This window comes from Ostrinia nubilalis, chromosome 21 (genome assembly GCF_963855985.1).
Source record: "Ostrinia nubilalis chromosome 21, ilOstNubi1.1, whole genome shotgun sequence".
In the NCBI taxonomy this organism is placed as follows: Eukaryota; Metazoa; Arthropoda; class Insecta; order Lepidoptera; family Crambidae; genus Ostrinia; species Ostrinia nubilalis.
In genome coordinates this window covers 9,402,872-9,415,560 of record NC_087108.1, presented here as the reverse complement: position 1 = coordinate 9,415,560, position 12,689 = coordinate 9,402,872, and the positions used below count along the sequence as shown (strand labels likewise).

At 33.9% G+C, this 12,689-nt stretch overlaps 2 protein-coding genes across 3 annotated transcripts in view; both read right to left on the bottom strand.

The window, feature by feature from the left end:
• LOC135082341 (signal peptide peptidase-like 3) overlaps window positions 1-4,859 on the bottom strand; it is a 38,063-nt gene extending 33,204 nt beyond the window's left edge. Inside the window, exons 1-2 of the mRNA XM_063977130.1 lie at window positions 4,454-4,859; window positions 2,036-2,172 (exon numbers count right to left, since the gene is read on the bottom strand). Coding sequence (XP_063833200.1) covers window positions 2,036-2,106 — 71 coding nt within the window. The 5' untranslated portion in view covers window positions 2,107-2,172; window positions 4,454-4,859. The remainder of the gene's footprint in view (window positions 1-2,035; window positions 2,173-4,453) is intronic.
• A 746-nt stretch (window positions 4,860-5,605) lies between these two features.
• LOC135082339 (apoptosis-inducing factor 3-like) lies at window positions 5,606-12,486 on the bottom strand. Of its 2 annotated transcripts, XR_010259396.1 has the most exons (5): window positions 12,363-12,486; window positions 12,160-12,243; window positions 10,107-10,444; window positions 6,919-8,313; window positions 5,606-6,887 (listed from the first exon to the last, which is right to left on the bottom strand). XR_010259396.1 is itself a non-coding variant. In XM_063977127.1 (4 exons), exons 1-4 carry the CDS (start codon window positions 12,448-12,450, stop codon window positions 7,012-7,014), a joined length of 1,812 nt encoding a protein of 603 aa, XP_063833197.1. In that variant the 5' UTR covers window positions 12,451-12,486; the 3' UTR covers window positions 5,606-7,011. The 2 variants fall into 2 exon arrangements, 1 of the variants encoding a protein (XP_063833197.1); XM_063977127.1 differs by having other exon boundaries at window positions 5,606-8,313.
• Between the last annotated feature and the right edge of the window lie 203 nt (window positions 12,487-12,689).

Genomic DNA, 12,689 nt, shown 5'->3' with positions numbered 1-12,689 from the left:
TTTAGTCCGTAATGTTTAATATCAAAAAATATTGGACACGTATAATTTTATTTGTCAATCTAACAAATAATTACATAGTTATGGTGCGTTGAAGTTGCGCACGACGTCACAACGTGCGGCATATTTAAGCAAGCGTTGACGTCACGGGCCTCTTCTTATGAACTTTGGGGCGCTTTATCTCTTTAAATTTTCATTAGTTTGAAAAAGTGAAAAATACGAGTAGAGTATTTTTTGATAAGTTAACTGACGGACTAATTAAAACTCTTGCTTTTTGACCCAGGCAACATCCCCATTAATACAGGAAAAACAATACGTTATTAAGACTACTTAATTAACATTTGAGGAAAAAACAATACTATTTTCAGCCTTAATTTGAGCTCGAGATTCGATCGTGAGGAATGCGAATTCTCAGCAACTGTATGTATAACATTTTGACGATAAAAATAGTTTTTAATTGCTATTGCTAATGATGCAACTATCATTTTTAGAAACAATTAGATTATTAAGTATTTGGCGACGAAAACTTTACTAAAATAGTTATGTTGAAAATATTCAAATATAGATAAAGAATGGGAAGTCATAGTTCATAGATAAATACTGATAGATACCAACTCAACAGATTTCCCGCCGTCCAACAGAAAAAAAAATACATTTATATTTTTTTATACGAAAGAAGGACAGTTCGATTAAAATAATCAAACAACCTAAATAATATCGGACATAAATATAGACCGTATAAAAATGGGAACGTGAAGCAAAGTATATTGACCTACTTTGTTTATCTTCAGCATGTACTTTTATATCTTACTTTTGGGACAGACAATAAATTGTGTTATTTATTTTAATTCTTTTTAAAACTTTGGATGATAAGAATTGGATACAAAACAATCTAAGACAAAACATCATTTTAGACCAGAATCCAGATTATTTATTAGCTTGGAAAGTTTCACCCATCATCACCTTTTATTTACAGTATTTGCACTTTGATAAGGTAATTAAATGAAATCTAGAAAGCTAAATGATACTTCAATGGCAGTTCACTTTCATTCTAAGACTACATGCAGTTTCTAATGGGTGTATAATTTAATTATAATTTACCAGAGGCAAGAGTTAATGCGCGAGGGAAATCGATTCTGATGAAAACTTTCATCTATAGTACAAAATATATGGATATTTTTAGGGTTCCGTAGCCAAATGGCAAAAAACGGAACCCTTATAGATTCGTCATGTCTGTCTGTCCGTCCGTCCGTATGTCACAGCCATTTTTTTCCGAAACTATAAGAGCTATACTGTTGAAACTTGGTAAGTAGATGTATTCTGTGAACCGCATTAAGATTTTGATGCAAAAATAAAAAAATAATAATAAATATTGGGGGCACCCCATACTTAGAACTGAAACTCAAAATTTTTTTTTTCCTCAAACACATACGTGTGGGGTATCTATGGATAGGTCTTCAAAAATGATATCGAGGTTTCTAAAATATTTTGCGTGACAGACGCTTCCAAAGTGGAAAAAAGTTGGTCACCCCCCCCCCCCCCCCCTCTAACTTCTAAAATAAGAAAATGAAAAATCTAAATAAAACATATGATGTACATTACTATAAAAACTACCAACGAAAATTGTTTTGAACGAGATCTAGTAAGTAGTTTTTTTAATACCTCGTAAATCGTAAACCGCTTATTACCGCGTAATCTTTCATACAAATAACTTGAATTAAAAAAAAAAATTAATTTCATAAATCAATGAACCCTTTGTGCGTGAGTCCGACACGCACTTGGCCGGTTTATTTTGTCATTTGTATTGCACTAATAGCCGTTAACCCCTCGTAATAAGCTCAATACGCTTGTTACAAAAGATTAATCACAATCAAGTCGTCAAGCGGTAGCGGGAATCGAATCCGCGTTCCTCGGATCGCGAGTCGACCACCGGCCAGTCAGACTTTCCCGGTCGGCTATTGCCTATTGTCGCTTCTTTCCAAAACAAAACTAGCATGAAAAAATCTTACTGTACAGAAAAAGGTACTTTATCACATACTTGGAAGAGTCCATAATTGAGTACGCCCATTTGTATTCCTGGTACTCCATGTTGGCTCCGACCTGTGCCATCGCGGCGGCTGCTCAGCAGACCAGGCGGTCAGTGCTCGCACGACCCTGGGTCACGTCTGGGGCGCTCTGGAAGTAGACCAGATATTGAATGAGGAGTTTGTGAAAGAAAACAATGAAAGAAAGAAACAACAATTATTTTTCACTATACTATAGTATCATTAAGAGATATAAAAAAATCTCAAAAATCAAATTAATTCACATGATAAAAAAAATTACAACCTTTTGGTGGCAACCCTATAAATTTGTTTTAGTTTTTTTCATTTTTCAAAATGACACATCAATAAAATTGTTAAATGTATTGTAAGAATCTTTAAAATAAATACCACAACCTAATACTCTCTTTATTTTTCTTTATGATAAGAAACACACTTTAAATTCAGTACACAACCAAACTTACAAAAAATAGAATAGTCTGTGTATAATAGTGAAACACTTGAAATTTATTCTTCATTAAAATCCATTCCAATACTTCACAACACATTTTAGAACATTTGAACTAATATTTTTGAGAGTAATTTAGTGTGTAACAGCCACTGCACACAAGAGCTGATAAATGATGATTGGCAATCAAGCAGATGATATTTAATCACTGCCGATATGTGAGGCTTACAACAACAGTACCATTGAAATCATAACAAGTTTGAAACTCAATATAGTATAATAACATTGATTAGTGGCAACTGTGGGATTCATCAAGGCTTGTGAAGTTTCAGACGGTACTCAAAACAAGAATGTTTGCTTTGATAAGATCATAAGATCACAATGTTTTCAACTTGTGACCCTATAATCTCATGCATTGAATTAGAAGCTAATTGATAACATAAGCAATTAAATACTCGCAACTAGCAAAAATATGTATGTGTGAGATAGCATTGGAACAAAGGATAGCAATAAAAAGTTCATAGTGACAAATAGACTACAAAGACTATAAAGTAACATAAAAAATGCAAATGAAAGATAACAACATTAATTTAAATGGAAATTGATAATTTTTAAATGCCTTTTTATAAGTAAATACTCAAAGTCGCATTAATTGAATGTTTTTATTTAATTAAGAAATACTTTGAAAAAATTGCATTTATAACTAACATTTGAAAACTTTGACATACAGCATGATTAATTTATTATTAACTTTGCTTGTTAAGACTATTATTAACATGAATGATATTTTGATTAGTTGCAACATTAATTTTATTTTTTTGTCTTCTTCTGTAAATTATGATAGTCCTACTAATATCCTACTAATATTATAAATGTGAAAGTTTGTATGGATGTTAACATGTTTGTTACTCTTTCACGGAAAAACTAGTGAACGGATTTTGATGAAACTTAACAGTATTATTGTTTATGACCCAGAATAACATATAGGCTATAATTTATGACAAACAAAATTTCACGCAGGTGAAACCGCGGGCAAAAGCTAGTTAAACATATAGATTCAATTAGAAACATTTTGCACAAATATCTATACAAACTTAAGTTTTAAATATCAAAGTAATACTTTTTGAACCTTTTTTAAAATTTGAATTTGTGGCCCTATAAATGAAACTAATAAGGCATAATGCAAGAAACAAGAAAAAAAAAAAAATACTTTTCATGTATTTTTTATACAGAGTGACACACCATAACAAATTAGATTACCTACATTCCTTTAATTAGTTTAAAAACACCTAATTCTAATGTTCTCTAAAATAGATTTAATGAAAGAAGAAAGAATATTTGTAAATGGGTGCAATAACTAACTTAATAACATATTTTTCTGTGTGAATATAACAGTAACAATAAAAAAACTACATTGTAGCCTTTACAAAGTGAAAGTACCTAAAATGTATTTATTTCCAAAAAATGTCACAAAAGTACAATTTTTAATAGCGGTCTCTGCTTATTTTATTATTATGTGGTACACAAAATAATGTGTGGAGTGTATCAAAGAAATTACATTATAATAAACTAGCCATTCACACAGATAATTTCAATGGTAAAAAGTTTGGAAGTAAGGAAGTAATCACAACAAAAATGTCAACATTCAATAAAATATACATTTTTAATGAGAACAATCATATAACTGTAAATGAACCGGCAGAAACGAACTACAATAGTTAACTAAATTCAGGTTCGAAATAAGTAGAGCACGAAAATAATGTAGACAATAAAGTGAAAGGGTACCGAAACCAACACCATTGTGAGATGGTTAACATTTGCGGAAACGATTTGCAGGTCGTCAAATTTATCCAACCACAATATTTGTAGTCTAAATTATAAAATATTTGATGAAAATAATAATAAATGCATTTTATTAGGTCTTTCAAAACTTGTAGTGGGCACCGAAGCAAATAACAACACATACCAATATTGAGGAATGCTCCAAACGGCATATATTTGTCAGTCCGATGATTCCATACTTAGAAGTAAAAAGTATCACTATTTACAGTTAGCTTACATTGAATTTAATTGATTTTTACTAATTTATTTACCAGAAAACACTACAATCCTACGCTCAATCGACAGCCATACTGTCATAGACTAATAGAGAGAAAAACCATAGATATTTTTATGCCAAAACAGTTCTGCCCAGATAGATATTTTAGCAATGGAGAGAGCATATGACTATACTACATGACCATGAACAAAGATTCCATAATTTAGTCGAAAGATGAGCCACAGACTGATTAGAGAGTAGCTGAGCTGGGACCGGCTGGGACCTTGCTGGAAGTGCTGGGACCCTTGCTGTAAGTGGCACTATTTGATCATAAGGACATTTGAATGAAACATGACGTCTATTTATTAGTGGCTAACACTGCTAACGCACAAGCCGTGCATGCCATAATTAAAAAAACATTTTGACTCTGATTTTTGACAGTCACAACTGACAGCACTTGTCAGGCGGCTTAACCTAAAAGTGCATTGGTTAAATTCGACTTATCTAATTAATTAAAATTAAATAATGAAGCTGTGTCAAGTTCTTTTTCGACGAAACCGTCTACCAAATGGTCATCTATTTAGAGGCAAAGACCGACTTGTAAAGCCGGTGCAATCGAAAGACCTGAGAAAGCTCAGAAGTGACTTTGCTGTTGAAGAGCAAAACATGTTTTATTTACGTTTTCCATACCTTACGGAGGTAGGTTATATTAAATAAGTGCTTAACATTTATTTATTTACTTATATCAAAACATCTTCACTATCGAATCTGTGTATTTTAAAATTGTTTTATCGATTTTACAGGCAGAGTCTTCCGGACACTCAAAAGCACTTGGTAAACCTGAAAAAAGGATGCAAGCTTTTGTCGAAGAATCTAGACGGATTTTCAAACAAGACGTCACACTTTACGAAAGGCTAGGACACCTAAGAGTTACAGAAGGATGGGAGTGAACATTTTGCGGTATTGACAAAATTATTAATGATAGTGTAAATTATTAGTGAATAATAAAGTTATTTGTAAAGTATTTACCTATGTTATTTTTGTCTAATACTTTGTTAGTAGTAATATTAATAAAGATAATTGTATTTCTAGATCATTTATTTAAAAAGTAACACAAGATCTCATCATTTTCAATATCCATAAAATCAAAATTGTATGCTTTGCAACATAACATTCTCTCATACAATATTCTGCTTAAGACACAAGTCAATAAAATATGCACTAATACTAAGAAAATTACTGAGAACTTGAACTGAGCCAAAAATAAAAATGTCAGGACTGCTTTGAGGTTTCATAAATGCTTTTTTAAATCACTGGATTATTGAATGTGTACAAAAATTTCATCAAAATATTATTTTCAAAAGATCCGAACTCAATGACGTTTAATGTTTTTGGTCAGTTCCATGGTGTAAGTAAACATTTTCTTAAATAGCCATTATTCTTCAGTTCTCCAACAATAATATAATTACTAAGGCTATTATAATACTTTAAGTTGTACTGTAATAAATGTATTATTACATGCAAATAGTAATAAAATCATTATAAAATACTATTACAAATGACATCACAGCTGTATTGTGACTGGAATACTCAATTATGCATTAGTTAGTTACACTAAAAATAGGGTTGCTTTTTTTCTAAATAATTTTTACTTCCATTACCATCCATTACTTACTAATTTTTGTGCAAGAATATACCTACACACAATAAAAAATACAGGGTGTCAAATTCCAAGTCTCTCCAGGGGACGATTTTGTTAACAATATTAAAATATTAAATTCTCTGTGATGCTAATAATTAATTATCTAACAATATCGCCAATTAAATCTAAAAAATTCAAAAAACAATATGATTAAAACAGAAAATAAGACGAAAGCTCCTAGATCTTGTTTTAGATATTATTCACTTGATAGAGGCACATATTATTATTATTCTTATATGGCAAAAATAGTAACTTTCTTATTTTTATTAAAATAATAATTTAGATAAATATTGTAGACAAAATATACATTATAATATCGTTTTAATATCAAGTTATTAACCATTAATTAAGTACTGTCTGGATTAACACCAGTCTGGTTGGCTTATAAACACAGTATAAATAATATATCGAGCAGTGCGAAAATTCTAAGTGCCCTGAGCAACGATACAATCAAGGGCTAGACTAAATTTTAGTACCCAAGCCTTAGACCCAAGTATTGAAACTCAGTAGCAGAGTTGCGTCACAAAAAAACTTAATTGTTAATAAAGATCTTGAAGCTAAAGGTGCACGTTGTGCACGCTAAAAGTGAAATTGTTGTTCTAAGTACAATATAAATATACAAAATATAATATCAATACAATAATCTTATTATGTAGTTCACTTTATATAATTTTCATTAACACAATATTGCCTATAAATATTTGTGTTATTATTAGGTATACACTAATCAGATCATAAATATATTTGATCTTTTCTGTTATTCGAGACAATGAGTTGTTTCCATTTAACCATTAATATTTTTGGACCAACCAAAGAGGTCGTCTTTAAGATCTTTTTTATAAAGACTTTTACCCTGATACAGCAACTCGGCAAACTGCGAGACGACCGGGTCTCTCATACAAGACGCCGCGGCAATAACCTTGTCTGTCTCATCAAAGAAGAAAATTACAAACTTAAGAGCTTCCATATCTCCATCTACCAAAGTGCTAGCTGCTTTTCCACAACCAGCATAGCGGATTGATTTTCCGAAAAGCATGGTCCAGAAATATGGAACAGTCTTCAGCGGAGTTTCCTTCTTCAATATGTTCAACGCAGCCACACGCCCGTGGTACTGCGCCAAGCCCACGTGGCCGATACTCATTTGCTTATTGCCACGTGCGAATACGGGTGCATAGGCTATATCTCCGCCAGCGAAAATATTTTTCATGTTTGTTTCCAGCTTGTCGTTAACATTAACCGCACCATTGGGTAAAAGGGTGATACCACTATCTTTTAGGAAGTCTGTGTAGAATGTAGTTCCCACGCCCAAAATGAGTAAATCAGCTGGCAGAGTTGTTCCATTATCGAGTTCCACTGATGTTATAGCTCCGTTCTCACCGTTACATTTGGCGACTGTAGTTCCGAAATGGAACTTTACACCTTTATCTTCAAAGAGCTTTTTCAACCCCTCTCCAATTTCTTTGCCGAAAATTTGTCCTAAAGGAGCAAAATCTTTTCCAACTACAGTCATGGACTTGGCCTTTTCGTTGCAAGAAGACGCCGCTTCCAAGCCGATGAAACTCAGACCGAGAACGACTACATCTTTGTCTTTGTTCGACCCTAACGAATTCAGAATGTTGGATGCATCAGCAAAGTTCCTAACCGTGAAAACGTTTTGTAGATTAATGCCAGGTATATCAGGCTTCCGGGGCGCGGAGCCAGTAGCAAGATACAAAGCGCTGTATCGAAGTTTGGTTCCGTCGCTCAAGTGCACCAGTCGGTCTTGTGGCTCCACTTTAGTGGCTTCCGTATTCTTTAAGATTTCGATGTTGGCGTTTTGATAGTATTCTTGTGATCTTGCTTGGAGTGACTCGATGCTGGGTACACTGCCTATTTTGGATACTTTGATTCTGTCGTACGGCAGATACGGTTCTTTGGCAACGAGGGTGATGCGGCCTTGGAAGCCCTCGCTGCGGAGCGTCTCGGCGCAGGTGGCGCCCGAGGGGCCTCCGCCGACGATGACTACGACTGCCCCGTCGCAGGTTGGGGCTACGCCCATGTCTTTGATACGCTTGTTAGACTTCAAATCGCTTATCTTTGCCCGCACCTGAAATTTTAATTATACCAGTCTATAAATTATATTCCATTCATGATTCTGAGGCGGAAAGCTTTTAACGTGATTACCTATATTCTAAATTAATTATTCATGTAACTTTCTCCGTTAAGGAAAATATTTTTCAAGGATAGTGAGATTTCCAGCAAGAACTCTGACCTTCATTTATTGCTTAGGTACGTTATTTAATACGTAATTATGCATGAAAATAATATAAAAATCTAATATCAAGTCAAGATTAGGTCTCTTTTACGTGTAGCAGGCTGCAGGACCCATTAGGTAAGCAAGATACAATCTAAAAATCCTCGAGATCCTGGTCGTATAGTAATAGTAGGTACCTTAGTATCGGATCTTTCAATAACGGTAGGATTTTTAGATTACCTACTCTACATCCTATTCTAAGTTCTCCTACAGTATTATTCTGTGGTTCTACCGAAATTATAGCCTCATTATCGTTGTTATTGTGTCTCAAGAATATTTTTACGACTAAGAACATTGAGTCATCGCATCGGTGAGCAATTGCGCGATTTAAGTAACTAATATACGGTCAAGGCGACTCAAGGCCGTCAGCTTTTTTCTTAGCTCGCACTCGTTCTCGAAGACTGCCCTGACATGCAACCTAACAAACCCTAAAAAATTGTTATGTAACAGACATTACATAATGCAACCAATTGTTATGTTATCTTGTTATCATTTTTGTATAATGTTAATTTTAAAAACCTTGAAGATTTATAACTGCGCGATCTAGTTTCAAACTAAGCATTGCTGCTTGTATTGTGGAGGGGCAAACTATGTAAGTAGGTGGGTATAACAAAACATAATTTATCAGTTTAAACTTTTGTGTAAGATAAATAAATAAAATACCTAGGTAGTACATTACTAGAAATTACCAGAAATCTTTTAGTTAGGTATATAGCATTGCTTCCAGATGCACACGGCATGATGATCGCGTCTATGACATCATTCCCCAAGTCTGTTTATTTTGTATCATGCTTTATAATATGAGAGACGTAAAGTTGAGTCACCTTTCCCTAACATTTGTACAAAATTTACGTGCAGTAAAACTATCAGAAGAGTCAAGAGATAAGTATTTTAGAACACAACAAACGGCAAAATCCATAAGCTTCATCAAACCCTACGTCGTACGTAGTAGGTAGGTACTTATTATTATTCTGTGGTCGTACCTACTAACTGATGAAGGTCAAAAGGATTATCGATTAATATAGGGTGATATTAAAGGGCAGAGATTATTGTGGATGAGTAATTTAAAGAGGCGTTTTATATAACTTCTGTCAGTCAGAAGACATACAACAGTAACCTTTTGCTTTGGCAATATTAGTAAAATATACTTACTTATTGATTTATTTTAATTGTTGATCATACAAAAAAGTTACTGGCATTATCATCTCATGTCCACCATAATACATAGGATCTTACCTACATACCACGTATTTTGGAGTTCTCAATAAATTGTGTAGGTAGGTATAAGGAAACATAAATAGACACAGTTATTACTGATATGAGAGCAATTGAACCTACTTTGCATAGTAGTTTACATTTTCCGCATTGTTTTTAAACGAATAGGAAATAAATAAAAATATTCACCAAGAAATACTCAAAGTTATGTTTGTTTGATGAGTTTCCTCTAATGATTTCTTTTTATTTATAATTTTTACGGCAAAATGTGATTACCGCAATATTAACGGTATTAGTACTTTCTAAATAGAAAATCGCTAACTTCGCTGCATAATCTCTTATGATGTGTGTAAGTAAAGATAACTACATACCTTTACTTCGCCTTTTTCCGTGACTGTTACTTGGTAACACGGGAGGGAATCAAAGCCAGGGAAGTCTTCGATGTCACCAGTCTTGATGTTGAAGCACGCTCCATGCCAGGGACACCTCACTCTACCATCTCCCAACGCACCGGACACCAAAGGTGCTCCGTAGTGGGTGCATTTGGTACCAACGGCGCTAAATTCACCCTTTTGTTTTACAAGCAGCACTCTTCCCTCTTCTCCAATTTCAAAAACTTTCATTTCATTTTCTTTGAGGGCATTCTCGTTGCATACAACTGATTCGACGTAGTGGCTACTTGATTCCATGCGAGAGATGGTCCCACTTCCTGAAACAAGTGTTAAATTTTCGTGTTTATTAGCTTACTATTACTACATAGCTGTCTGAATAACTCAATACTTTTAAATCATCCCATCCCAACTAATATTATAAATGCGAAAGTAACTCTGTCTGTCTGTCTGTCTGTTACGCTTTCCCGCTTAAACCTCGCAACCGATTTTGATGAAATTTGGCATAGAGATAGTTTGAGTCCCGGGAAAGAACATAGGATAGTTTTTATCCCGGTTTTTGAAACAGGGACGCGCGCGATAAAGTTTTTCTGTGACAGACAAAATTCCACGCGGGCGAAGCCGCGGGCGGAAAGCTAGTAATTCATAAATTGTACCAGGAGATGCGGCTCCCAGGAATAAGAGAGAACAAACACCACGACTCGTGGGAGAATACAGGAACAGCGCGCAGCATAAGAATAGAAAAGATGCCTCTCCAAAAACTTGTAGAATTACTGTCTACTGCTAAGCTACTGTTTTTTTCTTTTCACTGGTTTGCCTGAAGTCACGACGGTTTTCCTACTGCCTATATCCTACCTACTGAGAGGAAAGCTAGAAGGAAAAGTATTTACTTATTCTTAAATAATGTGTTTGAATCTAAACATTGCCATAGCACAATAGACTGAAAAGAAAATAAGACTTATAGAAGTGGTGGGCAAATAAACACCGCATGCATCACGAGTAATATAATAATAGAAGATAAGTGTATTAGAAATTTAAAAAAACAATAGCAAAACTAAAAAGGAAAAATAGGTGTAGGTACAAGTGTAAGTGGGATTTGTTTCTATTTTAATTGCTTTCCCACAAAGATACATGACATTTCATAATAATTTAGGAAATAAGTTGATGTTAATTATAATTATTATAATTCGTTCGTTTCAGCCACTACTGGACAAAGGCCTCCCCCAAAGATTTCCACAAAGACCGGTCCTGCGCCGCTCGCATCCAGGCACCTCCCGCGATCTTCACCAGATCGTCGGTCCACCTAGTGGGAGGCCTGCCCACGCCACGCCTTCCGGTTCGTGAATTATTATAGTACTGTAGGAATAACTTTCTCTTTTTTTCCCACTTTAACTTTTAAAACAAATTAAAAGATATTTTTCTTGACATTACTTAAGGTGCCTACTGCTACTTATGTTATAGACTATTATAGAGCAACAAGAAATATTTGACTACATTTTACAGGTTGTTAAAGTGTTGGTATTGGAACCACAGAATGGAAAATTGGAACACTCCATAGAAATTGGTCCATTCTTCTTTTTAAAGTTATTTTGCTTAATTCAAGTTTTAACCAAAGATGTCTGATAAGCCTTATTATTTCTAAGTAAGCTACTGTAAGTACTAGACCTGTGTTGGATACTAATTTTGTATATCTTATCTTTAGTAGGTATATGATACAACAGTACTTAAATTTTTGGCTATCAATACAACTGTAGCCAGTTGTTGAGAAAACACGAAAAAATGATGTAAGGTAAACACAGATTTTTTTAACAAGTTTCATGGCTATTTTACCTCCAAGGTAACATCAATGCCAGCTTTAAAATGTAATTGGTTGAGTTAATTTTAAATACAATAGCAAGAAACACAAACATCTGTGTCACCCAAGTACCATACAAAAATATTTACTCTATTATTCACCTGAATAATAAAGTGAAGGTAGGGAATTTAAAATGATTTGAATTAGACTTTCAGAAATAATACGTAAGCACTTTCTTACCTCTTTCCGGGACTCCCTTACTGCTGCAGTTTGGAGAATATGATCTTGAGAATGAGCTACCCATTATGTTCTTGTTATGCGAACCTAAAATATAATATTTAAATTAAGGTTACACCCTGTATCGTGATCTAGAGACATCCAAATTTTAAGATATAGTTAAAAGGCTTTTTGCATTCAGTCACAACAAAAGGGAAAGGCTTTACCTTGATACAATAATTCTTTTGCAACCCTGCCGACTAATAAAACACTGGTTTTGATACTAATCGCATTCAAACTCAAAGGCAAAAGCATACTTCTGCTGTCAAAATTGACGGCAAATGGAAAACAGCTGGCTGTCAGCTTGACATAAGCATATGACAAACATATTTTTTTTATGTTTACGTCTTTGGATTCCAGCATTTCCAGCAATGAGCTGAGATTTACAAGTCGTCCGATTCAAGTAAGAATTTAAGCGTTTTTTCATGCCATATTTCATTATTTTTGATTTTGATGTGTTTTAATATAATAATGAGGATCCACAGATTAGAGAG